At 42.5% G+C, this 27,349-nt stretch overlaps 1 protein-coding gene across 1 annotated transcript; it reads left to right on the forward strand.

The window, feature by feature from the left end:
* Positions 1-7,698: 7,698 nt before the first annotated feature.
* On the forward strand, positions 7,699-17,528 carry WSB1 (WD repeat and SOCS box containing 1). The gene is made up of 9 exons (XM_087751813.1): positions 7,699-7,859; positions 9,199-9,367; positions 10,333-10,601; positions 11,426-11,557; positions 11,965-12,065; positions 14,246-14,418; positions 14,805-14,918; positions 15,729-15,836; positions 16,394-17,528. The coding sequence occupies exons 1-9, from the start codon at positions 7,820-7,822 to the stop codon at positions 16,551-16,553; spliced, it is 1,266 nt and encodes a 421-aa protein (XP_087607939.1). The 5' UTR covers positions 7,699-7,819; the 3' UTR covers positions 16,554-17,528.
* The last annotated feature ends 9,821 nt before the right edge of the window (positions 17,529-27,349 follow it).

The following is a 27,349-nucleotide window of genomic DNA, read 5'->3' on the forward strand; positions in this document are numbered from 1 at the left end:
TTTCTGCCTTGGATCAGATATTAACAAAAAAAAAAAAGGAAGGCTATTTCATATTTACACAAAAGTGTACGGGTCTGGAATGATTCAGAATATTCCCTGCTATCTTATTATCTGTTACACTCAGAGTTGGCCAGGACACAGCCCTTATTCTGACTCGTTATGTGACTGCTTTGACATTCCTCTGGTCTCACATCAGCTTCCCAATCCCGGCCCTTTTCAGCTAATGCATGATCGCACCAGGCAGAAGAGAGTATGCATCCCCTTAGCACTTGCGGAGGCAGCACTCTTGCTTTGAAAGGTGCAGCTTGTTACCCACTGGGACACTCAGCTCCTCTAGCTTTATGTCCCAAGTACTCCTGGGTGCTTTCCCTTCGGGACGATGCATGCTGCCGAGGAGCCCGGAGGAGAACAGTCTCTGCCTCAGAGTCGACCCCAAGCGCTAAAGCGAGGGCTGCAGAGACACGCTCTGCCTCCTCATCGCCGTGCCCTGCCTTGCCTGCCCGCCCAGGGCCTCTGCCCCAGCTTCTCCTCCCCAGCAGGCTCTGGCTGGACTATTTAACTGCGCTGTACTTATCAGGAGCAGGGAACGAAAAGCAGGACAGAAGAATAAGCAGTCCAAGAAAGGTTATTTTAAATCTGGCAGACAGGGCTTATTGCAGACCAGAACATCAGCAGGATAGCTCCTCCGCCTCCGTATCAAAGGGAAATGAATGTTCTCACAAGGTGGGATGTGTCTGGTGTCTCACCTGACAGCACTGCTGTGCTGAAAGCTGTTTGATCAGCCCTGCCAGCCAGATCTTGGTGCCCTGAAGATTAAAGTCAAATTAGGAATCTGGCATCTTGGGGAAGGAAGGGGAGCAAGTTTGCAAAACAAACAAAAAATAGAGGGGACTGAAGTATAGCCCTCAGCAGCCAAACAAGAGCTAAGCCACGTCTGCCTGGAGTCTGCAGCTGTGCTGGCAAAGGCGAGGGGGCCAAGAGGCATCATCTCCCAAACAGCTTCTGGGCTGCCTGCCTACGCTGCTTTGTGGCGGGAGGAGACGGCAGGAGAGAAGACGCCTCTGCTGAAGTTTTGAATTTCTTTTATGTGCATTCAACAGCAAGCAGGCCAGGACTGGACCTTTGCTCAAACCCGATCGAGCACTGGCAGGAATTCATGTCAAGGAGTGTCTCTGCATCCAGTCAAATGGCACACAGTGATTGCTGAAGGGCACTGTCCCCGTCCTCACCCTGCATGAATACCAGTATGTCACCAGCCCTGATTTTCAATTGTTTAACACCTCTGCCTTAATTTATATTATCCCCTCAAGGTCCATTTTGCTTGGATGTAGGAGGCTTCTAAATCTACAGGGTAGAAAAGAAACTGATCCACAAAATAATTCAGTATTCAATTGTAATATTTTGCAGTTCTCATAAGGCTTCGCATCTCTGTCTCACAGCACTATGTTACCATTCCTGAACTGAGTTGGGTATATTTAAGTTTGGTTTAAGTCTGGGCTTAATGACTTATCCAAATTCACCTAGGAAGCAGGTAGCAAAGTTAGGAAGAGAAGACAGCTCTTCTGATTCTACACCCTGTGCTTTGGACACAAGGCCTTATATCCTCTCTGATTTTAATGAACCAATTAGAACGACGTTTTTAACCCTGGTTATAATGAGAGACGTGGTGTTTTGCACCATTGTAAACAATCAGAGGTAATTACAGAGAAGAGTGAGGGAGTTGAAGCCAAAGGAATACAAAGCAGCTCAGTAACATTTTTCACTGCACAGTGGAAAAGAATGTCATTTCGAATCACACGGAACCACTGCAGACTGAGCGCCTGCCAGGCATCGCGCTCCTCCTGCAAGGAGCCCGAACGCCTTCAAACAAATTGAAGTTATTGGCAGCTCAGTTTAGAGAAAACACAGGCTGAAGAGGAACACATAAAACTAGTATGTTTTGGATGGGATTTTTTAAAGAAGAAGTGAAATAGCTGTGTGGTAGAGGTCAGTGATATTTGAGATTATGCTGAGATATATCAGGGCGTGGATAGAGTGAACTCCAGCGAGGCTGACTTGCTTTCTCTATAATACAGCGACCCTTTTCTACTATCCTTGTTTAGGACAGTTCAAGTTCAAAACTCTCGGCATGACCTTCAGCCATCTGAGGTAACAGCTCTTGTAACTTCAGTGGGTAAATTTAGCAGAGATGTTTCTGAAAGCAGCTCCCTTACAAGGTACGCATGGCTAGCTTACAAAGAAGCAATGCTTTTGAACCTAAAAGGAATAAACCGGAACCTCTGTCTCCCTTATTCCAGTGCAGCTACTCATCACGAAAGCGCTGAATTCACCACACACACTAAGCCATCTGCTTTATTTATTATACCCAAAGATGTGGTTCAAAAATTATAAAATCCCAAAGAGACCAAAAGAATGCAGAGAAAATATTACTGTAGTCTATCTCTAGTGTTCCATCTGTGCAACTTTTCCAGACCATACTCTTTTAGGATACCTTTACAGATTAACCCCTTAGGTACCAGACGTGCATTAATTTATGACCATCTACAGAAAACTAATTCTAATTTTCATGATAAGCAATGGTGAATAAGCTACAGAGCAATGGGGGAGAAGGGGACAGAGAAATGACAGCTCAGAATTACAAGAAGGGAGGCAGTCTCATCTAGTGTGTGAGGTGCCTCTGGGAAAACCAGAAGATTATGCTCCTGGCTGCTCCATGATGACCCTGAGAAGGTGGCCTCATCTCCCTGCTTCCCCTCCCAACCACTGTTTGTCTCGTCTATTTAGACTGCAAACTCTTCAGGGCCAGAAGTCCCACACTAAACAGCTGAACTGTGCCAATATTACTTGCAGTCACCAGGCAAATAACAAGATGTACATGAAATGAAGTAACAGCTAAAACCGTGCCAGTCACAGCAGCACTTCATGGCAAGGAATACACTAGAGCAAGGGTGGCAGGGAGAGATGGAGAGGGGCAAAGACTGCTTAGAGTTTTAAAAAAATATTTACAGCGTATGAAATTGCAAAGCCTAGTACACAAGGTCTCATACACTCTTAACCGTTTCTCGCAGGGCTGGGGTGTTGCTTTACTTGTATGTCAAGTTTTTTTAACCCTTCAACTTGCGGGGCTGTCACTTCGACCACCTTCACCTTCTACTGAACTTCAGTGCTATTTGATCACTGCTTGGAAAGCCCATTAACCTGCTATTTTGACCTAAAGCTTTTCAAAGAGAAAAAGGCATTTTTTCACTCAGTTCCCGCAGTAATTCAATAAGCACTCAGCACACAACTCTCAGTGCTTTTGAAAATATCTCTTTGTTTGAGTCGGACCTTTGTTAACATTCTCTCACAGGTCAATAATCCATCCTTCTTTACATTTTTTCCTCTTAAGGAAGATTACCACTAAGGCCTGCACATGCCGAGCACAAGGCACCTTCCTCTCACAGCCACGTAAGAGCTCACTGCAGTCCTAGCTCCTGTACTCTGCTGAGGACAGAGATGGGAGCTGGCAGTGACAATTGCTGCAAGAAAGGCCAAACGGAAAGTCAGGTAGGATAGACTGCAATTCTCCCAGTGCATGTCCGTACCTATAGGGTAACCCTTCCGTCAAGATTGCAGCTGGCAGATGCAGTTCCCAGTGCTATCTGTAAGGGCTACACCTACTCGGCCTCTCAAGAGAGAGGTTCAAGCGTTCACTTCTTCCAACTTTGCTTTTTCCTTTCACCTTCTCTTTTGTCTTCAGAAACTCAGGCTGAACCTTCTCTGTCCCAAGGAGGCTACTCAAAACAAACAGGAGCTTGTGAATTATTAACAGTGTAGGCTATAAATAGCGTAATTTTTAATGATAGCCAAACCACCAAGATGCATGCACTATTGCAAAGATCAGCTACCTTGGTCTTAGTGTGACTGGCCTGAATTGTTCCCTTACCTATCATCTGTCAGGAGTGCTTTACAGAATGACACCTGTGAAGAGGGAGGACATAACTTGTGGGCCTGAAAAAGCACCATGGGCTTTTTTAGTACTTTGCTATGTATTTTAAATTTCTGTGCTGATCTAACTTCCAGAGGTCTGTCTGTACAACCCAGCCAACCACAACTAACAGAAACCGATAGTCTCAGTGGTCCCTGAACAGAAGAACCTTGTTGGGATGGCTTGCGCAAGCTGAACGGGGAACTGCACAATAAGCAGAACTTGGACAGAAACAGTGCTCTAAATTCATGCGGATCTGTACGAGGATTCATAAATCGGAACGAACAGCCTTTCAGTGGTGGAAGCCTTCCAGCATGAAGCCATAGCAATGGAAATGAAGCACAGCAAGCCCACTGCTGACAGTCTTGCAAGTAGCTAGCAGACAAGGAATGCATGCGGCAAACACCTAGGCTCATTTTACAGACCCCAGATAATATTGCAAAGGGATACAAAGAGAAAGCAGCACCCAAACCAATTTCTACAAAAGCACCACAGTCCCTTATTTGGGATACACACTAATTTCAGATGGCTTTCCTAGTCCCGTCTAATGACTGACTGAGTCAAAAAGACTTCAACAAAGCTGATTAAGAAACATACAATCACAAATCAGTTAAAAAAATCAGAGAAGCACAACCAAATGAAATGGGTATAACTAGATTCACTGTGTCAGAATACAAGAATGTTAAATAAGCAGATCCTGGTGCTTCAGCAGCCTGGGGAAAAGCTCTGTAACCTGGATCTTGGAAAGTATTTTCAAGACGGGCAGACAACAAAAGTCCTTTCATTTGTGAAAGCTTATTGCAGTGTGTAAAGTCTTGATGGAGAAAGATGGCACTGAGTTTATTAGCTTCCCAGCTGAACAGCACTGTGCAGACTTGGCAGCTGCATCCATAAAGGAAGATAATGGAAAACACATAAATCAGCTTTGAGTCATTGGCACAGCCTTGCAGGCCCTTGCAGCATGTGACTGTGTGGGGTATGTAGCCTGGTGCTACCCTTGATTCCACAGCTATGCCTCACCAGTGAAGCACAGTAAAAATCATCTGAAAAATCATCTGGTTTGGTTCACTTACAAGGAAAATACAGATGACAAGGGCGCCGAGAAAGGAAAGCGTGGCTGCTTTATCTCCTCAAGTTTTGACTGAGTTTTAGAAACATACATTTTACCGACCAGAATCGTTGAGCTGGTAACCTGCAGACAGAACCCAGCTTTCCACCTCTTCTACTCTGGCTTCAGACACAAGACAACAGCCCTTCCAGCCAGGCATGAAAAGAGAAGGTGCTAGTAATGTCTCCAGGACAGCCTGTGACACCAAACAATTTCTAATAAGCTTGCAAAAACCTGGGAATTTAAATATCACAATTTGCCTTTGTGTCCATAAGACACAAAACGTGGACTGGGAAGTTCAAAGATTGGCATTTGGACTCCAGTGTAATAAAGGCTGAACAACAGTGTAACTGCTGGAATTCTTCACTGTTTGAAGGTGTGTTGAATTAGATTAAATTATATATTCCTCTGTTATACAAAGACCAGACTAAATGAGCTAATCATCTCTTCTGGCCCTCAAATCTATTACATTAATGAACAGAAAGCACACTGAGGAAGAAACACCAACTATTGGAGCAGTACTTACAGAAATACGGAGACTTAAAGAAATAATAAATTGCCAAATACTTTGCTGCTTTTGAAAAAAACTAGCAAGAAAGCCAGCAACATGGTAACACTCCTACAAAGCTGCATAACTTGACTGCTATCTTTCCCTGGCTATACCAGCCCCCCAAGGTAAGCAAACAGAACCCAGCCTTATTCTGGCTGTACGTGAGGCTCAGACCCTCAGGAGAAATCTTACAAAGTGAGTCATCTCAGCTATGAGATGGCCTGGTTCAAACATTCACAACTTATGAGTAACTCCAAAGCAGCATTTCACAATATTCACTGGCTACAAATCTGCCTTGTTATAAGAAGTTGTTGAAGGATTAAGTGAAGATAGCTGCTTAGGACTTTTCCATCTGCAGGCAGCAGAGGATTGATAGAGCAGGAACAGGATCATGCTGCTAAGAAGTACTGTGTCAAATTAGTGCTATGATGTGCTAAGAGAGTTTATACAAACCAGCTAGTGTTTGGACCACCAAACATATTCAAAACTTCTTCCTGTTCTTTTCTTTGACGTTGTCTCACTACATGATTTAAAAAATGCTTTGCTGGCCTTGCTTACATAAGGGTAATTTCTGGATGTTGCTACAGCAGAATAGCTGATCCATACAGCTATTTCAGTGCATCTACCAGTGAGGCCACTACTTTGGAATGAAAGCATAGTTTCTATCTGCAGTTAATTATCCTGATACGCGCTCTTCTGAAGTCCAAAGAGAGAGCAAGGAAGGAGTCGCCTAGTCTTAGAAGAGGGGCAGAACTTAGACATGCAACAGGAGAAAGAAAGAGGAAAAGGAAGGGGACAGGGGGATACACAGATGTTAATACAAAATCACGCAGAGAATGAGGTGGCCTCGGGGTCCCTTTCTGCAAGTTGTTTATGGACAACTCCATTATCTTTAACAGTAAATTCAAAACTTTATCATAAACTAGATCTTGATGGATTTAGATGCTGAACTATACATGTTTAGAAAGAAACATCGAAGAGTAGGAAACTCCCAAGTGTTTTCCAGCCCCTGCTTAGGGAAGATGAAATCAAGTGCACACGTCACCATCCTACACACATTCCGCAATGCAGCTTTCACATATTTTTTGGTTTACGTGTCACCTTGCAGTCCCACGGTCAAACAGACATCAAAGATGTCACAACCTGGCTCAAGAGATAATGAAGACAACCTCTATCTAACTCACTGCGGCAGGAATGTTAACTGCTGCTGGCTGGGCATTTAAGCAACATAAGAACATTTCTTATCCCATTTGAGGACTCTGCAGTTTATCGACACAACCTCATCAGTACATCCCCACAACAGCAGCTATAAAAAGCCTTTTGATTGCAATATTGGGGGAGTCACTACGGTTCTCCTCTGTACTGTAAACCCCCATGTTTTGAGTGACCCAGGTTATTACAGATTTAGTCCCTCAGTATAGTTAAAATGTGACTCGTCTTTTGGCATGGATGGGATTGAAAGATGTTGCTAAAACGAGCTGTAACTGCAGACCCTGCCAGGACGGCACCGCAGCCCAGTTTTGCTACCGCATTGCCATGTACCATTTTTTCCCCAGACTCAACCAGAACAGGGTGTATTTTAAGCATGTCCTGGAGGGTATTTTACAGCAAAGGCTGGGTTCTTATCAGACCGCGTGCTTTGACCATCTCTAGGAACATAGCGCTGCATTTTGGAGGGTGGATGGGGTGAAGCTCCACAGGGCAGGGAGAGCCAAAGCAATGTGGGAAGCCAGGAGGTGCCCAGCCAGCGCGGGCAGAAAGGACGAGGCAGCGGGGCCACGCTGTCGGGTGTCGAGGGCCAGAGCGCTGTCGCTCGGCGAAGAGGCGTAGGGCTGCCAAACGGGATGAGGCCAAGGGTACGGCCGAGCAACGGAAATCAAACGAACGGCGAGAGCACGGAAGTGCAGGCTAGGAGGAAAGGCAGGGTGAGGAGATGGGCTCCCTGGGGAGGTGCGCGGCAAAGCGCCTTTGCCAGCGGCCCCCCGCGCCCGGAGGCCCCGTCCCCCCGCGGGAGGAGCGAGGGAGGCCGCGTCCCCCGCCCGCCCCCGGCAGCGGGGCGAGGCCGCCGCCTCCCCGCCCCCGCTACACCCCGCGCCGCCGCCGCCATTTTGTCCCAGTCCCTGCCTCTCCGGCGAGCGACGGTCGCTCTCGCTCCGTTGCAGGTCCCGAGCCGGTCCGAAGGGCGGCCCCGTAGATGGCCAGCTTTCCCCCGAGTGTTAACGAAAAGCTCATCGGTGAGGGGCGGGCGCGGCCGGGGCAGCGGGGCTGGCTCGGGTCGGGCCTGGGGCGGCCGGGCCGGGAGGGGAGGGCGGCCGCTGCGGAGTTAACGCCGTCCGTGACCGGGTTCAGCGGCTCCGTGACCGGGGCTGGTTCCGCGCTCGGCCCTTCGCGGTGGCAGGGGTGGCTGCGGGAGCCACCGGCTCCGCGGGCGGGGAGCGGCGGGGGCCGCGGGCGCCAAGTGCCTTCCCCTCGCCCGCTGCCTTTCCCGTTTCACTCTGCGCGGCAGCAGCTTTCGCTGGGGGGAGAAAACCGCCGCGGTCCTCCGGATTTTAGCGTGGGATGGCTGTCGGTTCCACAGCCCGTTTCAGACTAACCGAAATGCGTTATTCGAAGAGGCTTCCTTGGGCCGAAGCTGCTTCCTTCCATCAGTGGGCAAAACCTTGTTAAATAGCACGTAGGTGACATTCTTCCTTTCGCAGCCACTGACCCTTTCTTCCCAGCGGTAAGAAGTGAGCGGGCTGAAGGCGCGGGGCGGCGGCCGGCCCTGCCTGCGGGGCAGCCCCCGGCTGCCGTGGCGGGTCCCCGCGGCCTGCGAGGGGAGGGAAGGGGCCGCCCGGCCCGGCCGCTGCGCCAGCCTTCGCTCTCGCCTGGGCGGCTGCCCGCTGCAGACTTACTGCTGTCACTGTGTCCATGTTCTAGAAACGGGGGTGGTGGAGGGCGTCGGTAAGGTCTCTGTGAAGCGCTGGACCTGGACCCGCAGCCGGGTGGCAGAAGGGCAGCGTGGTACATCCCGTTACATGGTACAGCAGCGGGAAAACCAACTGACCTGATCGCACAGCGCTAACTTGTTTCCTATGGTTGTTGCTTAGCTTATTGTTTCTGAAGGAAGGCAGGATATTACAGCGTGCAAGCGTACTCACAGTTTTCTTTAAAGGTAAAAAAAAAAAAATCATTACTGGGCATCTTATTTGCTAAACTCTCAAGTATTAGGTCAAGTCGGAGCATGGTTCTACTGTTGTCTCTAGAGCTGTAGTTAGAATAGTTGAACTAATAGCTGGTTTCAGTAAATTTTTGAGTTCTGCTTCTGATATCAAGATGTGATATTACATACGTGCCAACCAGGACATTGTAACACTAAGCTGTTTCTCTTTGGTGACTCAGTCTCTTTTGCAGCTGAGGCATAGTCTTCTGATTGGTTATACAGTGACAATCAGACCCCTTCCCCGATTACTTTAGATGTCATGAAATAAAAGCAAAATAATTAACATATTGCCTGGTTCCCTTGTAACCTTTTAAAATATGCTGGCTTTTTTTTTTTTTTTAAATGGAATTTCCTCTTTGTTTTCTTTTTAGCACGATCGCGCACTGTAGGAGAACTCTTAGCCCCAACTTCTCCTTTTGACAAGAAGTGTGGACGTGAAAACTGGACTGTTGCATTTGCTCCCGATGGATCTTACTTTGCTTGGTCACAAGGGCATCGCATAGTGAAGCTGGTCCCCTGGTCTCAGTGCCTTAATAACTTGTAAGACAAAACCATATGGCTTTTAATTCAGCTGAAAAACTTAGGAATTTCAAAATGGGAGATAGCTTTTAAGAGATTAAAAGACATGTATTGGCTTTTTAGGCTTTGACATCTTTGGGAAAAACTAATTCTTTAAAGTAACAGCTGTTGTTTTAACTCTTCCTCTGTGGCCAGCGAGAGAAACAACTCAATTGCAATCTCACAAAGACTACAGACAAGTGATTTACTAATTGATTCAGATGCTCTAAAATAAGAGGAAGTTAGAATGAAAGGGAAATTTAGAGACTTCGGCAGATCTAGACTTTTAAATTTCCTAACAGAAAGCTATCTGGTTTTACCTTCTAGGAATTTACTTAAAGGCGAACCTCCTTCTTTATCATTCTTATTAGAATGCAAATTAAGTTCCCAAAGACACAATTTTATTTGTACTTGCAGGTTGCATTTTAACGAAGTTAGTAACCAGCAGTTGCATTTTTGTAGCTGGTTACATTTCCCCTCCCAGCAAATCCTGCCTCCCCTTTCTTTTCCTCTTTCTGGTGGTGGGTTAATTGGTTATCATGTGCTGGCCGCGGTATCTCTTCCCAGTATTTAATGCACGTAAGTGAACTGCAGGGAACTTCTTGCTCATTTAGCAGAAAGTCTTAGAAATTTTTGTAACTCGTTTTTCTGTAAATGCTTTAAAAATGTTGGTTTTCACAGTGGGTTAATGTATTGCTCTCTACAGAGGTAAAAATGTGTACAAAAATAATAGTATTATATTGTGTAAGAGGGTTGCCAGGTGTTAGTCATTTTTGACAGCTATAAGAAAAAGCCACTTTTATAACTTGAAAGTAAAAATGCATCGTTATGGGCCTCCAGAATGTATGTTATGGCAACTCACAGATTTCGTTACATCTTAAAGACCTTTTTGTTCTATTTATTTTTCAAGATGCTTTATGCTATTTTTTGTATTGTTTGTTTTGCAGCTTGTTGCATGGCACAAAGAATGTTGCAAATTCTATCAGTACAAGACTTCCGAGGCAGAATAGTGACAGTGGTCAGAAAAATAAGCCTTGTGAACATATAATAGACTGTGGCGATATCGTCTGGAGCCTTGCTTTTGGGTCTTCAGTGCCTGAGAAGCAGAGCCGCTGTGTGAATATAGAATGGCACCGTTTCAAATTTGGGCAAGACCAGCTTCTGCTTGCAACAGGCTTGAACAACGGGCGCATCAAGATCTGGGATGTCTATACAGGTAGAGTATGTGAGAGGAAGTCAGCACTTCGTTGTCACTTTATGCAGTAGCGACATCATTAAGGCACAGAATGAAGGGCTTACAGAAGTTTAATTGGGAACTGAACCTTGAATACGAATTAAGTAATCTAAAAAAAGCATGAACTCCTGCAATTAGAAATGTTCAAATACTGCTAGAGGAAGGAACAGACTCAGGTCATGCTTTGAGATGTAAGTGATGGAAGATGAAGCCTTGCTGCTGTAAAATGATTAAGTATGTGATTGACTTTGTATATTGGTTGTTTAGTCTAAAATCTTGTGCTGGATTGTAGTTTCAGTATGCTTTCAAACAAAGGAAACTTTCAAAACATAAAGCTGCTCTCTGTTCTTGAGCATAGGGAAGGGTTATGTTGATGAGAACTTTTTTAAAGTAAAGAATTGTTCAAATGATAAGAGACTGAATCTGAAATTAGGGAATCTCAATTTAGCTGGTAGCACAGCTGCTAGGTTGGGAGAGAACCTCTCAGCTTTAAAACAATGAAACTAATGGCTATTGAGTAATTTGTCGTTGTCTTGTAAATTTAAGCTTAGAACAGAGATGTCTATCAAAAGACAAGTCTTGCCTTATTTCTGAGGCATGTTGTTTTAATGTATAAATTTACTAGCTTTTCAGGAAATTGCCTCTTGATCCAGAAGAGTCTAAAAGGATACACATGCTTCTTACTGTAGGGAGCATTTCTACAAAGAAAATTTGCCTTTATGTGCTGTAATTTTGTACTCATAAAGCATTTGATCTGAATAAAAGTACAGTCCTTTATTTTAAATTGTGGTGTTTTCACACAACAGGAAAACTCCTCCTTAACCTGATGGACCATACAGAAGTTGTTAGAGATTTAACCTTTGCCCCAGATGGCAGCCTGATTTTAGTGTCTGCATCCAGAGACAAAACACTGAGAGTGTGGGACCTGAAAGATGATGGTATGCGTTTTAAGTTTATGTGCTGTAATACACAGGAGAAACATCCATGTACTCTCCTCTTTTATTGCTATAAACTCAGTTAGGTCAGGATTTCTTAAAAAAAAAAAAAAATTGTTCTATTAGTCACTTACTCTGTATGCTCTCTTGAAATTCTTTATCTGTATGCACCCTAAAGGTACAAGCTGGTATTGGGTTAAGTTAGAAGAGTGCATGAAGTGACCTTTTTGAATAGGGACATGGGATTTAGAGGCTGCATGACAGAATTTATTTCTGTGTAGAATGACTCTGCAAGATGTTGTCTGGAAAAATAGTATAAAATTCTATAAAGGAAGAACTAATTTGGAAAAGCTTTTCAATTTGACTTTGTAATGTTTGATCAATTCTTACAGGAATGTCTTTCTTTTTAGGAAATATGATGAAAGTGTTGAGAGGACATCAGAACTGGGTATATGGTTGTGCATTCTCTCCAGACTCTTCTATTCTCTGTTCTGTTGGAGCTAGTAAAGCAGTATGTGTCAGAGTTTCTTGTTCATTAAATCTACTGAATTGTGTGCATAATCATTTTAAATCTAAGTAACATTAAGCCTGTGCTCGGTGTCATGAACTTCTAATGTTTTATGATGATGTAAAAGTGCATGAAATTAAACTAGCAAATGGTGCATTGAGACACTGATTTATGAATTGAACTTGCACTGCTTTTAGTTGAAGAAACTGTAAGCACTCTTTGAGAAATAGTTCTACGCATCTGCACATGTTCATAGTATAAAACCAAAGAAGACTAAAGCTGCCAGCATTAAAAGATACTTAGATTAATGCATAAAACTATTTTGTTATTGATTTTATCCTTTCTATTTCCTGCTCAATGAAAAGGACTTTTCAAAGTCTGAGCCAGTCATGGTATCTCCCGATGAACAAAAATGTTTCTACATGTTTTCCAATACAAATGGCACTCGTGTCTAAAAGATCTAGAACGAAGGACAGCGTACTGGTTTTGTTTTCCTCCATATTCTAATGCCCTGCTAGAGAACTGAAAGCAGTGCAGGTAAAGCACGTATGCCATAAGCTGCTTTTCTTGGCACTGAAGAATTAGGATAAAACAGAAAGGGGAATTCAGTCTAGTTACAGGGGCTCTGCAGGTGGTTTAATGAAGCCTAGTGGTGCTGAGTAAAAAGCACAATTCGATCATAGGGTACCACTTTGTATGGGTGACTGTTCAAATGCATTTTACACTTTAAATTATCAGTGCAGATTTGATAGAGAATAGTTGAGGTCTGGGTTTTGTTTTTTCTTTAAATAGAGCAGATGTGGATGTATACATTGCTATCTTTAGGCTGTATGTTTTCCATAAGCTTCTTGCTTTCCCTGTCACAGGTGGTGGCAGCAATATTGGTGTGATTGAGGTTAAGCTGGCACCACTCACACAGGAGCACAATGGTGTTAGCTGGGCAGAAAGAGTGGCATCTCTGGCTACCAGGCTGGGGGCGAACTTTACCGTAGGACGAAGTAACCTTGCATTCGACTGCAAGGTGTACTGTACGTACGCAGGTGCTGGTTGATGTCCACTTTCTGCTTTCTTTCTTTCTTTTTTTTTTTTTTAAATAATTTTCACAGCAGTGAAACACACTGACTCCTAAAACTTAGTTTCCAGTTTTATGGAATGTTGGGGTCTCCTTGGAGAAATTGGATACATGTTTATAACTGATTGTAAAATGGTTCAGTTTTAGGAAGCATGTGAGGCACTAAGGCTATGTTTGCTTTGGTCAAACATATACATTTATCCAAGATGTCAGTACTTAATCTGTGCAGTTCAACAGAGTCAGGGGAAAAATCAAGGACCCTAATGAGCTCTTTTAGGGACATAACATCTTATGCTAAAGATTTACATTTTCTGTAAGATTATGCTGCAGTACATAGATCGTTCCTATTAAGTAATTCTGCACAGTCTTTATTTTGATTATATATAATGTACAACTGCATGTAAAATCCCAGAATACTATAATCTTTTATCTATTTTGATAATATAATATGCAATTAGCCGTGTAAATTGTAATATTAATGTTGTTTTTTACCATTTACTTGATTTAAAATGCATAATTCTTTCTAATAATGTGGTTAGACTTCCCTGTTGTTTTGCCAAAGACATAACTTTTGGCTGTGAAAATTCTCTTTGCTTGCAGTATCTGTTTCTCTTCCTAGGCTGACGTTGGTGATCCAAGCCAATTGTAAACAAGTGATCTTAAACTCAAAGGGATGCCACTGGAGTAACAATATGTTAACCTTATATTTTCTGTCTGTATATTTCTTAATTTTGGTAGTTACTGAAAAGAGGGGACTGTAGAGTTTAACCCTATTTATTTCTGCATATTTTAATAAAATAGTTTTGTAATACATGAATTTCAGTAAGCTACGTGGTTAAATTGTGTTGCCTTTATCTTATATTTTGGCTTATTTTGTTAATAACATTTAACAAACTTGAGTTAGAACTTGCATGTCTGCTTTAATTATTTTTTAAAAACTTGATTTTAATCTGAGTATGACACTGAGCGTATTTCTTAATTGTAGTAATTCATAATGCCTGATTTTAATATAATCCTAAATAAGACTAGCAGCTATACTTAAAAAAAAAAAAAAGTAAATGCTTCATCGCATCTCTGAGCAGAGCTATAACATTAGTTCATTTAATTGCAGGTTTTTCTCTGGGATATGGATAAATACTCCATGATACGGAAACTTGAAGGACATCACAATGATGTTGTAGCTTGTGAGTTTTCTCCTGATGGAGCTTTACTGGCTACTGCATCTTACGATACTCGAGTCTATGTCTGGGATCCACATGTTGGAGTTATTCTTATGGAATTTGGGTAAGTAAAGGAGGCAAATCTGGAAACTTTCTCCTAGAGTGAAGATGACTATTGAAAATTAATGGGTTTGTGTATTTAACTGATAATTAGACTTGGGAAAAATCTTAGCAGTGGCTGATAGAAATCCTAAAGTGGCAAAACAGCGGAGATTATTCTTCTGAGAAAGAATTTAAAGCACTCATATTTTAATGTGTGCTAATTTAAGCATCTTCAACAAAGCTGAAGTGTTCAGTACCACAAAAGATACAGTAGTTCAATCTCCACACCTGATTTCGTAGTTAAATGTTCAATCCTTTTTTTCTTCCTCAGCTTTGCTAGTCAGGGCTGAGGGAAACATTTCCCTAGACCTTAATGATGCTGTTAGCTAAGTGTCTCTCTATCTCCAGGCATCTGTTTCCCCCTCCTACTCCAATATTTGCTGGAGGTGCGAATGACCGATGGGTCAGATCAGTATCTTTTAGTCATGACGGACTACATATTGCAAGCCTTGCTGATGATAAGTAAGTATGAGGAAAGGTTTGTTAGACTCCTCTAATTCTTCCCATATGACATGAACTTTTAAATACTAAGTCTGGTCTTTTTTTTTAACTGAGAGATGACTTCTAATGGTATTGGTAAAAGTAGATGAGTTGTCTGGTATATGTTAATGTTCATTCTGAATGTAGAAATAATTAGTTGTGTACAGAGTAGGTGATCTGAATAGCTTAAGTGTGTAACAGCTGAAAACGGAAAAAGTGGGGTTGTAAAGAGTGAAAAATGTAAATGAAGTTAATAATGCAGGTAAGTCTTCCGAGTAGTAGTAGATTCCAAAGTAAAAAGGAGAGTATTCTGTGATCGATCGCGTATTCAACTTCTGCTAACACTGCAAATAATATTTTGAAGAACTATATTTTAAGAATATGAAGAATACTTTCTCAAGATGACAGCAAGGGTATTAAACTATCTGCAGGAGGGTTTTAGTTTTTTAATTAAGACAAGCATTGCTGGGACTTCCTAGCATACCTGACACTTAAGAGAGAGGTGGTCTAACTCTATCATTCAAGTTATTGCTTTCTGCTGTTGAAGGCAATCTTTTATTTTAATTGGCAGAGCTAAAATGGTTGAAGAAGTACTGATCAAGGTATATATCAGGAATGAAGAAGTCATAGCATTTCAGGTCAAATGTGAAACAGCTTGTATGCATATTAAAATGTCTATAAAAATTCCCTGAGCTCTGCTTCAGACTAGTTTCTTATGCAGCATCAGAGAAAATATCAGGGAGAATTAAATGTCTAGCCTGATAACTTACTGCTTTGTTCCTTCCTTTTCAGAATGGTAAGATTCTGGAGAATTGATGAAGAATACCCTGTACAAGTTGCACCTCTGAACAATGGGCTCTGCTGTACTTTTTCTACTGATGGCAGTGTTCTAGCTGCAGGGCAAGTATATATTTTTATTTTCTTCCTAAAATATTAAGGTGACACAAAAGGTTGAAAACAGTGACTAAGTGTTCTAAAAATCTTCAGTTGTGACTTGCAACTTGATGCTTCTGACTTGGTTTTACCTCTGGTACTATTTGTTTAAACATGCCTGGAATAGCAGTAAAATCAAGAAGCTGATAAACTCATTTCTTATCTTTGAGAATAAATAAAAGACAGACCCACAAACATGTGGATTGGAAAAAAAGACCATTAGGTAATCAAGGGCAGTTATTCTGTTTCAGGTGGTATACTCAATAGCAGTTGGAAGATCTGCTCAGGCCTGTCACATAGATAATCAGCAAGTTGCTTATTGTGCTGCCATAGCTTAAAAGAAGAACTGGCATCTAATGTAAATGAGTCTAGAACAGCTAGAACTAAGCTAGAACTAAGCAACAGGAAGACCCGAGCACATTCCCCCTAACTAGCAATGCATGTGAGAATTTGTACTAAGTTGAAATCATTCAAGTGGGATAATTCTGGTTGGTTGTGTTTTGGTTTGGGTTTTTTTTGTGCAGGACACAGGATGGCAGCGTGTACTTCTGGGCAACTCCAAGACAAGTTTCCAGTCTCCAACATTTATGTCGCATGGCAATTCGAAGAGTGATGCCCACCAGCCAAGTCAAGAACTTGCCTATCCCATCAAAAGTGGTGGAGTTTCTTTGTTACCAGATATGAATTATAAAAACAAACAAACAAACTGGCAGGTGGCCCAGCTGCTGAAACTGGCTAAACACTTTAAAGAATCCTCAAACTTTACAGCCTTTAAGCTTAAAACTCTACAGGTTTTCAAGAGCTATTTAAAGTGATAACCTAAATACCATTGTGTCAAAATGCCTGACAGGTAAATTTTTAATATTTATAGAAAACACAGTAGAAGTATTCCTGGTGTTCTCAATTTTCTAAAATATAACTGTGAAAACATGTACATATATAGACGTAAGCTGCTACATGTTATCAATGTACCTTTAAAATTGCTTTTATGATTTTTAATGTGTATCATGTATATATTGCTTTGGTAGAGCCATCAGATGCATCTGTGCTGTAAAGTGGAAGGATAGCTATTATTCTGGGACACTGAGTTAGCAAAAATATTGACTTAAGGAAGCTTAACTGCTCTGTATGTATGTACATTGGTTGGGGTTCAGGAAACTGATCCACAGATAAGAATTCGTGCTAGTTTGTTTCATGAAGAGGTACAGCCTGGCTTTTTAGAGCAATGTATGGTGAAGGGAAGTAGGTTAAGGTAAGGGTTGGAGCATATCTCGTGTAAACCCAGGAATGTTGCCTGTGTGTCAGCTAAAGAAGGCCTTAAGTTCCATAGCAGCAAACCAGGTTAAATTTCAATATCGGGCAGTGTTCAAGAAATATTTCCTTACATTTCTAAAGATCTAACTACTGTATTATTGCCTGATACTTTGTCTGTAATGAGAGAAATTTACAGACTCTGTTTATTATTCTTTAACCCTATAATATCTCTTTGGGGGTGATTATTGGTTAATGGCCAAAGATAAGCAAAATACTTGGTTTTGCCTTCTGTTATTTATCTGTACCTGCAGATATAAAGAATGTATGCATTGCATAAAATGCCTGATTATATATATATATTTTTGCTGAACTTTTTTATTAAAAACTTGTACAAAAGTTTCCTGATATTGCATCTGGTGACCGATTTATCAACACTATCTGCCTGCAACAGTTCTAGTGGGGATCTGCTACTGCAGGACTCTCTATAGTTTTCCTTTTCAGGACCGCAGTACACTAATCCTGGTGACTCTTACTGTGGGAAGCTACAGCAAGATCTTCAAACCTTTTATATGGGCAAAGTTCAAAAGCAAACGTGATGTAAGTGTTCCCGTGCTCCTGCATGGTGCAGAATGTAGGGAACGGAATTCTGACTGCAACACACATCGATGGTGGCCACAGGCTGTAGAACTGCATACACTGAACATAGCACTTTACTCCCTCGCTCTTCCAGAGTACTGTTCTGGTAAGCCCCTTCTTTGTCATCTCAAGTATTACAGAATTCATACGATGTACCAGGTAGGGATTTTGCAACTTGCAATTGGGAGACCCAAATTCTTTTCACTGTGCTACAGAATTGCCAACTGCCCCAGTTCCTGGGCAGGTGACAGGTATGAGAAGGGCTGTGGGTCCTCTCAGGGTGAGGTGGTGCATTTTCCACCCCCTCTCCTGGACCGCTTTACAATCTCAGTAATTCCCATCAAGACTTGGCCTTTGTGCAACGAGTTTGGTGGTTAAGCGTCCCTTGACCGTACTGGGAACTCTTGCATGGCTAAGGTGGGAGTAGCACTGACCGTACCAGGAATAATCAGTCACCCCTGACAGCCTTGGAACATATCTTATCTGGACCGCAACTCGGGTGGATCGGTACAGGTGGATCTGTACCAGCGTCACTGGAATTTTTGAGAACTCCCGTAATTACCGACCCAGAATGGGGCAAGGATGGAAATTTACTGATGCCCACAGTCAATCATCTTGCGACCCTACAAAGCAGGGAAAAAAAGGAGATTCCATCCAACCCCATTTGATCAAGTAACGCATCTCTCTACTTTTTGCATGGACAATGCTAAATGCCTTCCTGACTTCTACCGGCTTAGCTACATATAAAATATGTAAATATATAAAATAAGTATAATGAAATAAATTCTTTCATTCTCGGGCATGCTATTAGCATTTTAAGAGCCTAGAATGCCTTGGAATTGCAAAGGCACTTTTCTACGCCCAACAACCTGGTCTCACTGGCAGATGTATTTTCTGATCGTGTCCTTGTTTTCTTGGGTGAAGTACAGAAAGTCCATGACAAGGCAGAAAGAACTCGGAGCCCAGCAGGCCTTAGCCTGACAAGACTATAAATATCCCTGCTGCTCTGTGTCTATATTGCTGCACCACTGCCAAGTGGCAACACTTGCATGTGAGATTCAGTGAAAGAGAAGTAATGTGGTATTTCGGTCTATTTTCAATGTAACTTATTTTATTTGCACGTAAACAAAAGAAGAGAGACAACCACCAATAGCAAGCAAGCAATCTTCTCTTCTAGAAAGCTCAGCCCAGACACTTGGGCCTACTTTCCAAGAAGATTTCCCTGAACACTGTTTCCAAACACCATAAATCAACTTTCCACTTTCCAAGGAGTACTACAGGACAAAGCCAACGGGACAAAACTTCCTCAGGAATTAAAACCCAGCTCGCGAGGAAACAGAAAGCATATGTGTCGCCGTGCTACTTAAAGGCTCACTCATTTGGCGCAGTATTTTTCATAAAAATTTTGCATGTAATTCCCTCTTTCTGTTTGTTCTAAATACGTGTATGATTAAGACAAGGCTTCTCATACATTGTCCAGTTGAAGAAGGAAGAACTGGCGAGTCCTGTGCCCTGCAGAACATCTCATCCCAACTTGAATGCGGATATGAGTGAAGAATAGCAACCAGGCGTGATGTTTGCTGTGAGGGAGCTTCCTAATTCATAAACGTGCTCCCTCTAAATGCAGTCGCTCAGATCACTCCAGCACTGCGTGCTCTCTGCTGGGAAGTTTGTCCCAGGGCAGCAGTAGCCCTTCCCCTCGGAGACCCCAAACCAAAAAGCAAGTGGTTACCAATATCGCTGTATCAGCAAAGATTAAGCAGATGGATGCAGACAGCTGTGATTTTAAAGTCTGTACTTAACAGCTCTGCTTGATGACAGAAATAATTATTCTACAACCTTGGAACAATGTGCAGAAAATTTGCCGGGGCCATTACCATTGAGTGTGCAGTCGGGAGCGAAGGGAATAAACTGTACCTCCAGAACACTATTAAGATGGGTGGAAGTGTTTTGCAGAATAAAGTATGCTTTGCTGTTGTTACCATGCTGTCAACAGTCTGGCCTAGTTAAAAACAGCTCATAAAGAGAAAAATTGAACTGAGCAAAGTAGCACCTTTCTGTTGTTGGTGTGCTGTTTAGCGGGGGCTGAGCAGAACTGGTTTTAGATCTGTTCACAGCCATCTAGAAACACATTCTGCATGGTGAGTGTTTCTGTGGCGAGTGTAATTAATGTCTATAAAGCCTTTTGCAATCCTCTGCTGAAGCGTGCTCTGGGTATTAAAGTCAACAAAGTTGACAGGAACCGAGCGGAGGGAGCCGGAAGCAGAGCTAGCCCTGCGGCACGCTGACCCGCTGGTTGCGTTACCCAGCTATCGCAAGCGCAGCCTCACCAGGGCAGGCAGCAAAGACAATTAACAGGAAAAAGGGATGATGCAACAGCTTGCAAAATTTCCTGACAGGAGCAGAAATATAAAGCAAGGGAAGATAGAAAGACACAAATAAATAACCGAGAATCATTGGGTCAGAAGCTCGTTTAAAAAGGAAAGCATGTTAACAACACAAAAGCAATAGACAGAGGCAGTCAAAATAGGCAAGAGGAAAGTGGAAATTTCTAGTTCGCTGAGGAGGAATTTGGTCATTTACTCTGTGGCTGTATTAGAAAGGTTGCATGGGGTTTTGGTTTTTATTGTATTGTTTATTCAACCCATGCAGCAATATAGAATGGATGTTTCTGTTGGGGGCAGGATGTTGTACTACATGGAGTATTTACTGATCTGCTCCATTCCTCTGTGCCTGAGCACAGTGAAGCCTCAGTATCACCACGATACTTGACTCTCTTTTCTAGGACACCTATGCCTCAAGCCCTGAGCTGGCAGACTCAGGTGTCCCCGAGCTGAAGGAAAGGCCCAGATCTGTTTCCAAATACAAATTTGGCTCACATGTGCTTGCTTATACCGCAGAAGCACCTCCAAAGCACAGGCAAGAATGATGGTTCTGTTGCAACAGGCACTACACAGAGTCACAGGAAAATTAAGAAGAAAATTAAGAAAAATTAAGATCAGGAGTCCAAGATGATCCAGAATAAATTCCCTTTCATAAATGTTGCCAACTTTGAGAGTTTGGTTTTTTGTTGGTTTTTTTTGTTTGGTTGGTTGGTTGCTTGGTTGGTTTTAGAACACTTTGCTTTTCAAGCCGTGTGGTCTCTGGATTTCTTCCCTGCCCCACGCTCCTATCACACCTACCACACTTGAGTCTTGGTCTACAACCGGGACTTCTTGTGGCTGCCACAGTACAAAAAAGAAAATAACTTCAATATTATAATCCTGTCTGTTTTCTCTATAAACAAAGTGTCCCACTGGTAGAGGTGGCCTGCTACTGACTCTATTTTATATTTACCTGTCGCTCTTTGCCTACAGCATACAGGTAATGCTTTTTATTTTGCCATGCTTGTCAGCACAGCATTCGAGGCTCAGCTTTCAAGACGCAGTTTGTGCTACCAGACAGATGCTTACAGAGCTTTCTCAAAAGGCATGAAAGCATTATAAACATGTGTGACCTGGAAACATGCTTGCTTAAGCACCTCCATAAACTAAGCTAAAAGCTAGACTTGCCAAGTGCCTGTTTCTGCAAGATCACAGTTCCAGTCCTGGAATTAGCAAGTATGACTCAAATGTGGAGTCTTATACGAGAGGCTTATTGAAAGGTCCCCTCAGGTTGTGTTCATAAAAGCTGTGATTTATCGAAGTGGAGGAAGAAAACAACATTCCCACTTCCCTCCCTTCACCAACTCTGAACACTGCGTCCCAGCTATTCCAAAAGGAAGCCGCCTCCACGAAGTCTCAGCCTGCTTCTCCTAGCTCTGCCTGCATCAGTTATTCTGTTTGTTCTAACCTTTTTCCCAGGACATAAATGATAATTTTAGACTACGTACACAAGCTTAACTCATTAGTGAGGGTATTTATAATAATTTAAAACATTTACAAGCCTCTGCCTGCTATGGTGGGAGACGACAAGGTAAGGCTCCAGGAGTTTCCAGTTCTGACCGTTGTACAAACCTGAGCCCACCAATAAGGCCAGACATGCAGCTTCTCCTGGAGATACAGAAATAACTTCTCAAGGTACAGTACCTTCTCCATAGGGCAACCAGGGAGAGGGACACTGCACCCCAAGAAACTTCGCTGGGGCTTAACTGCTTGATCCAGATACGCCTAAATGTTAGAGATGTTTATGTCTGCGCTTTGCAGCTGTAGAAGGAGAGGTACCCCTGAGGATTCTTCTAGACTATCACTACGCAATTAACTCAAGATATTCCTGAGACTCATACTAGTATATCAGGGACGACACTCCTCATTAGCTGAGACTAACTGAAATAGAAGCTGTGTGACACTGTGACTTGAGGACATTAAACCTGGCTGAGAAGTGCCACGACAGATGAGTTACGAAACTGCTCGTGTTCTTTGTAGCGCCACAAGACTCAGGGGCCTTTGGGTGATAACCAGTTATACTTTGCAGAGAGATGCCTAGTGCTCTTCTGGGAATCTAACAGAAAAAAACCCATTTTTCATCAGTGGATATTTATCCTCCCTTCCCTTTGCTCATAGCAGCACTTTCTGACAGACCTGGATACCTGAGCAGCACAAACTTTGTGGACTGAAGCTGCTGTTATAACTTTGATATTAACATTTCCAGAAGCACAAGAAACCCACAAATGACTTACAAGCAGAGGAGCTGCGGCAGGCGGGCAGCCTGGTCTAGGGAATCACTGGGTACCAGCAGGCAGTCAGCAGAGAAAGCAGAAGAAGCATCCGAGGAGAAGCTGCACTCATGTAGGACACAAAATGGGGTATTCCCCAGGAAACCCCTTCCCAAAGAAGGCTGGGAGAGAGGAACTGAAGGATTAAAGGCGTAGGGAAGGAGTTTCCTCAGAAGGACAGAACTTGGGCTTGATGCAATTAAACCTATCCCAGGCTGATATCAATTCCCTCCCAGCTGTTCTTAAGTAACAGCTGTCATGGAGGAGAAGAAGGAAAAAAAGGCAAAGGGGAAAGAAAAAAAAAAAGAAAAAGGCAATCTAAGCTAACAACAAAGCCCCTGTCCCACGTTCCAGGAAGGGAGAGGCACTGAGCCGGGTGCTCTCGGCTTTGGGGGTGAGCCCTGGGCAGTGCAGTGAGGGCTGCAGCAGGCTGGGCTGACAGATGCTATTGCAGCCCGTCCCGTCCCAAGCAGCTGTGACCAGGAGTAACTACGGAGAGGAAGCAGGAAGGAGTATTTCAGACAATGTGCTCTTCTCATTTCCAAAGTAAATCTCATATTCTGCTGCCCTGCAAAAGTTTGTGCTTTAACTGCCAAAGTCTCTTCCACACAGGCACTAAAATTATTACGTTGGATTCTCACGGTGTAAATACCATGGAGCTGAGCAGATTTTCATCTGAGAATCCAGTTCCACACAGCTTCCTGCTAGCTCCGTCCCCACAAGGCCATCCTGTCTGCCCTTCAGGTGAGGGGCAGGGTGAAGGAATGCCTAAAGATTCACGGACAGTTTGCAAACTGGTCCCCAGCAACTGCCTGCCTTGGGAGTGCAGGGGACAGACTAGCCTCTGCCTAAAAAACTGGCCTGTAGCAGCCGTCTGAAACTCGGCACCAGAGAGAAGCAAGTCCTGGAGAAAACTGGAGCTTCAGTTAGAAGGAAGTTATTTCTCTGGAAATGCTCTGAAAACAATATTTATTTTCCATATTCATGTACGGCATTTTAGTTGAATCACTTAGGGAGAGACTGAATAACACTGCAAAGTATTTTATACGTGATTTACTTTTTTAATCTTGAATGAGGTCTTCCATTGGAACAGTTTAGAAATAGGGTGGATGAATCCCATGACCTCGTTTCCTTACATATTACAACATTCTCATAAAGGACAGAGGTTATGTAAGATCCCATGGGAAATCTGGTAAAGGTGTCAGGCAGAAACTGTTTATCCAAGTAATTATTTCAGACTAGAACCACCTGAGTAAGGGAAATGGGTTTTACGTGTGATGCGGGCTTCTGCACAAGGATAAATTTGTTTTATAAATGCCACTCCACACAGCACACAAATCCAGCTGCAATAAGCTATTTCAGAATAGCTTTAATTATTGATGTACTAGAATGAAAAGAAAGCCAATGTAAACTTCAGATAAGTAATCAGTAACTTTGTTTAAGTCATTATAACAGTATTAGTTATCAGCAAGGTTACGCCTTGTATAACTAGTTGAATTCCAGACAGAATACATATATTATTTATTTCTAACATGAGATTAGAATATCCTGAATGCTCACTTTTATTCCAGATGGCTGAGTTCTTTGTTGCATCAAGGAAAGAAATATTTATTTATGGGCTCTTCTATTAGAGTTGCTAGGCTGGGGTTACGTGACAGAAATCATAATCCCGTCTCTCTCTGACCTCACTTCTTAGTCTACACAAACTATACAAACATTAAAGATAGATAGCTCAATTTGCCCCCTGCACACTAGATGAGGAACTTTTTCTCATTTAATTGGAGAATACTTCACACTTCTTTGGGTGTCTAAGTGACAACACAACTTTAGCTTATGTCTGTGCAGTTAAGGACGGCTTTCCACTGACATGAAAACCAGCTACAGGTCCTGCCTGCACGGTTCTCTGTGCACGTGGAAAAGAAGATAACATACGCAGAAAAACCTGCAGGTGAATTCGTGTCATTGCAGCCCTTTGTATGTGTGTATCTGCTTTCCGTGGTGTTTCTAAACTCAACACAGAATGGCAGCGACTTCCTAATGATAGCTAAGGAAGAAAGAAGCACAAGACCGTGTGTAGTTATGAGACTGCTGGGATATTTTGTTGTCTAATGTACAGAATTGAAGGCAAAAATGAGTCCTAAGCACACTTCCTCTTTCCCCTGGCGTTCAGCAACACAGGTTATCATGAGATAGATAGTCAAATACAGGGTATTTAATTCAATAAAGCTCTGCATTCTCCTGTGAAGCCTGTGAAGTCTCCCTGAACTGCTGCTGAGTGTCTTGGTGGGGAAGACGAATCGTAACGGAAAAACACTGAGCAGGCACAGATCTACGGGGTAAAAGTCATTCTGAGAGCGAAACTGCACTAAACACAAATCTAGAATTAGTTTAGAAGTTGGGCTAACATCTTCCCCAAGCCGCCCCTGACGTCAGCATTTTCCAGCAAAAGCCGCTAAAGTCAGCCCACCGGAGGTGTAAGTGAATAGTGAATAACATCCTGAAAGATGCTTCGTCTCTACTGTAAATGCAGATATGGAACAAGTCTTGATTGTTGTGACACTGTGGCACCTGTTTCACATTTGATCCCTAGGAGAGAAAAGGAGATCTGCGTTCTGGCTAATTGAGTAACATTCCTACTGTCAAGAAGTTATGAAAATTGAACTCTTAAAATACAAAACAGAAAAGATTTGTTGCTGTAACACATGAAGTGAGATTCCAGTAAAGGAATGCATTTTTGTGGATTACAAATTATTTAAAGCCTTCAGTAACTAATATTTCAAAGCTGTGGTGGTTTCAAAATCTAAACTCAATTGGGAAAGAACAGGTCTGTTTACATTCAGGGCTGGGACTACTCAAAATGAATGATTACAGGACTGTTGGGATTCAAATCCACTTTCTAAAAAAGTATGTAAAATAAATGCATTTTGCAGTCTGTCCTTTGAACGGGCAAAGCTGTAAGCATGATTTTCAGTCTGGCAAAAATTGCAGGGACTTGGTACGGGTAAAATGCATACATCTGTTTTCTTAAAAAACCCAGAAAGGTTACAAAGGCTTGGATGACATTTAGGCATCGATGCTATGAGTTTAGTTGCTACATAGGAGCTGTATACTGCTGAAGAAGTTAGAGTGCAGGAGAGCTGTGGCAAAAAGTGGTGCTGCATTGCTGGTGCTCAGAAACTTGTGAAATTGCAAAGTACAAGGGGAGAGTTACTGATGAACTGTTACTTTGGAAAGAAACTCAGACTGAGGGCTGCGCTGGCGAAGAGCAGACCTGGCCTGAGTCCCGCTGAAATGAATAGTATTAGTCATGCAAGTGTGCCCTACGGATCCCATTCATCATCACGAACAAATGTGTATTATACTGCTATAAATTATGATACACTGCGCAGAACTATGCTCCCATTGCAAGGTACCAACTAGCATTTTCAAGGAGGCATATTAGAAATTATAACCAAAGACAGGAGTTTAGGAGTATTTAGAGCTGGAGAGGAAAGCTGTCACTGTGTGTTTCTGAAAGACAGACGTAGGAAGCTTCTCCTTACTTTCTACCCCTTTAAAAGCTGAACTGCCATTTATCTGTGCTTTCTCCCATCTATAATCTTTCCAAATCTTGTACACTCTGCAGAAAAACATAGTGTTTTTGGCATGCCAACTGGTCCCTACTTCGAATTCACCCTTAATCTCTTGAAAGCGTAAGGGCAGAAATAGCTGCTCTGATGGATACGATTCAATTCAAAAGCACCACTCACTAAACTGCGTTCTTATTACTCAGATCAGAAGTTCACTACAGATAAGGTTAACCGGAGAAACAGTCATGCAAGCCAGCAGAAGTGTTGAGTTCCTTTTTATTTTGTCAATAAATGTCAGTTTAAGAGATAGATGGCTAAACACTAATTCAGCAACTAAACTAGAAACATATGCTTTAAGGGTGAATTATAAAATAAAATTGTATATTTATGGTGTCATTTACTGCCCTATTAGAATAAGCTATTTTTTTCTGCTTCTTTTTATGGCTCTTTTGTTATTATTTCAATTATGTTAAGCCACAGAAATCCCATTGTGCTATGTATACATGGCAAAACAAAAAGCTCATCAGGTCAATGACCTGTGGAAACATGTTTCCTTTTTAGTTGTACCAGTATAACTAAACCACTAAGATTTTACTGATGCTACTTCCTTCTCTGTTACCTCCTGCTCCAAAAGGCAAGCGCCTCTTTGGGAAGGCTATCTCAATCTGCTTTCAAATGATATAACATCAGGTGCAAAAAAGCATCTTGTACCAGAACAAATGCCAGGATGGAAAAATTAAATTGAAATTATATGGAAAAAATATATTGGTGTACGCTATTAGCAGTGTAAATCACATCTTCCTGTGCACCTGCACAGGAGCCATTAGGGTATGTTTTGATGGTACTATTAATTATTGACTAGCTCCTTGTGGTCACAGCAGAAGAAACACGTCCAGAGGAAAGATTTAAAAAAGAAATATTGCTTCATCTTAATTGCATCAGGGGAAAGAAAAAAAAATCCAAGGTCCACTGCAGATAACAGCAGTGAGAAGACTTAGTTTGGGAAGAACTTTGATCCTGATGTGGCATGTCACAAGGCTGAGATATCTGTTTGCTGCTGTCCCAGTCCGGAGAGCTGTTCTGGTTTTTGTTGGGCCATTGGCATTTCTAAAATAAGGATCCCTCCAGGAACAGGGGCAGCTGAGAAACTACCCCATGCCTACAGACCTCAGAAACCCCTCTGCAAAACAGCAAGACATCCTAGAAGGGCTACAGGCTATAGAACCTGGCATCAAAGGGAAGTTCCTAATGTGCCAAGTGATTTTCTTGACACCGATTCCAAAGGCACTGTTCATTCAGTCCTATTCATCAAGTGAAGCAATTAGCAC

Source organism: Nipponia nippon, unplaced genomic scaffold, assembly GCF_047370975.1.
Source record: "Nipponia nippon isolate SJK-2023a ecotype South Korea unplaced genomic scaffold, ASM4737097v1 scaffold_15, whole genome shotgun sequence".
Classification (NCBI taxonomy): domain Eukaryota; kingdom Metazoa; phylum Chordata; class Aves; order Pelecaniformes; family Threskiornithidae; genus Nipponia; species Nipponia nippon.

Coding starts and splice junctions, on each gene's coding strand:
- WSB1 (XM_087751813.1), top strand. CDS start 7,820: ATGGCCAGCTTTCCCCCGAGTGTTAACGAAAAGCTCATCG. Junction 14,419..14,804: donor GTTATTCTTATGGAATTTGG/GTAAGTAAAGGA, acceptor CTCTATCTCCAG/GCATCTGTTTCCCCCTCCTA. Junction 14,919..15,728: donor GCAAGCCTTGCTGATGATAA/GTAAGTATGAGG, acceptor CTTCCTTTTCAG/AATGGTAAGATTCTGGAGAA.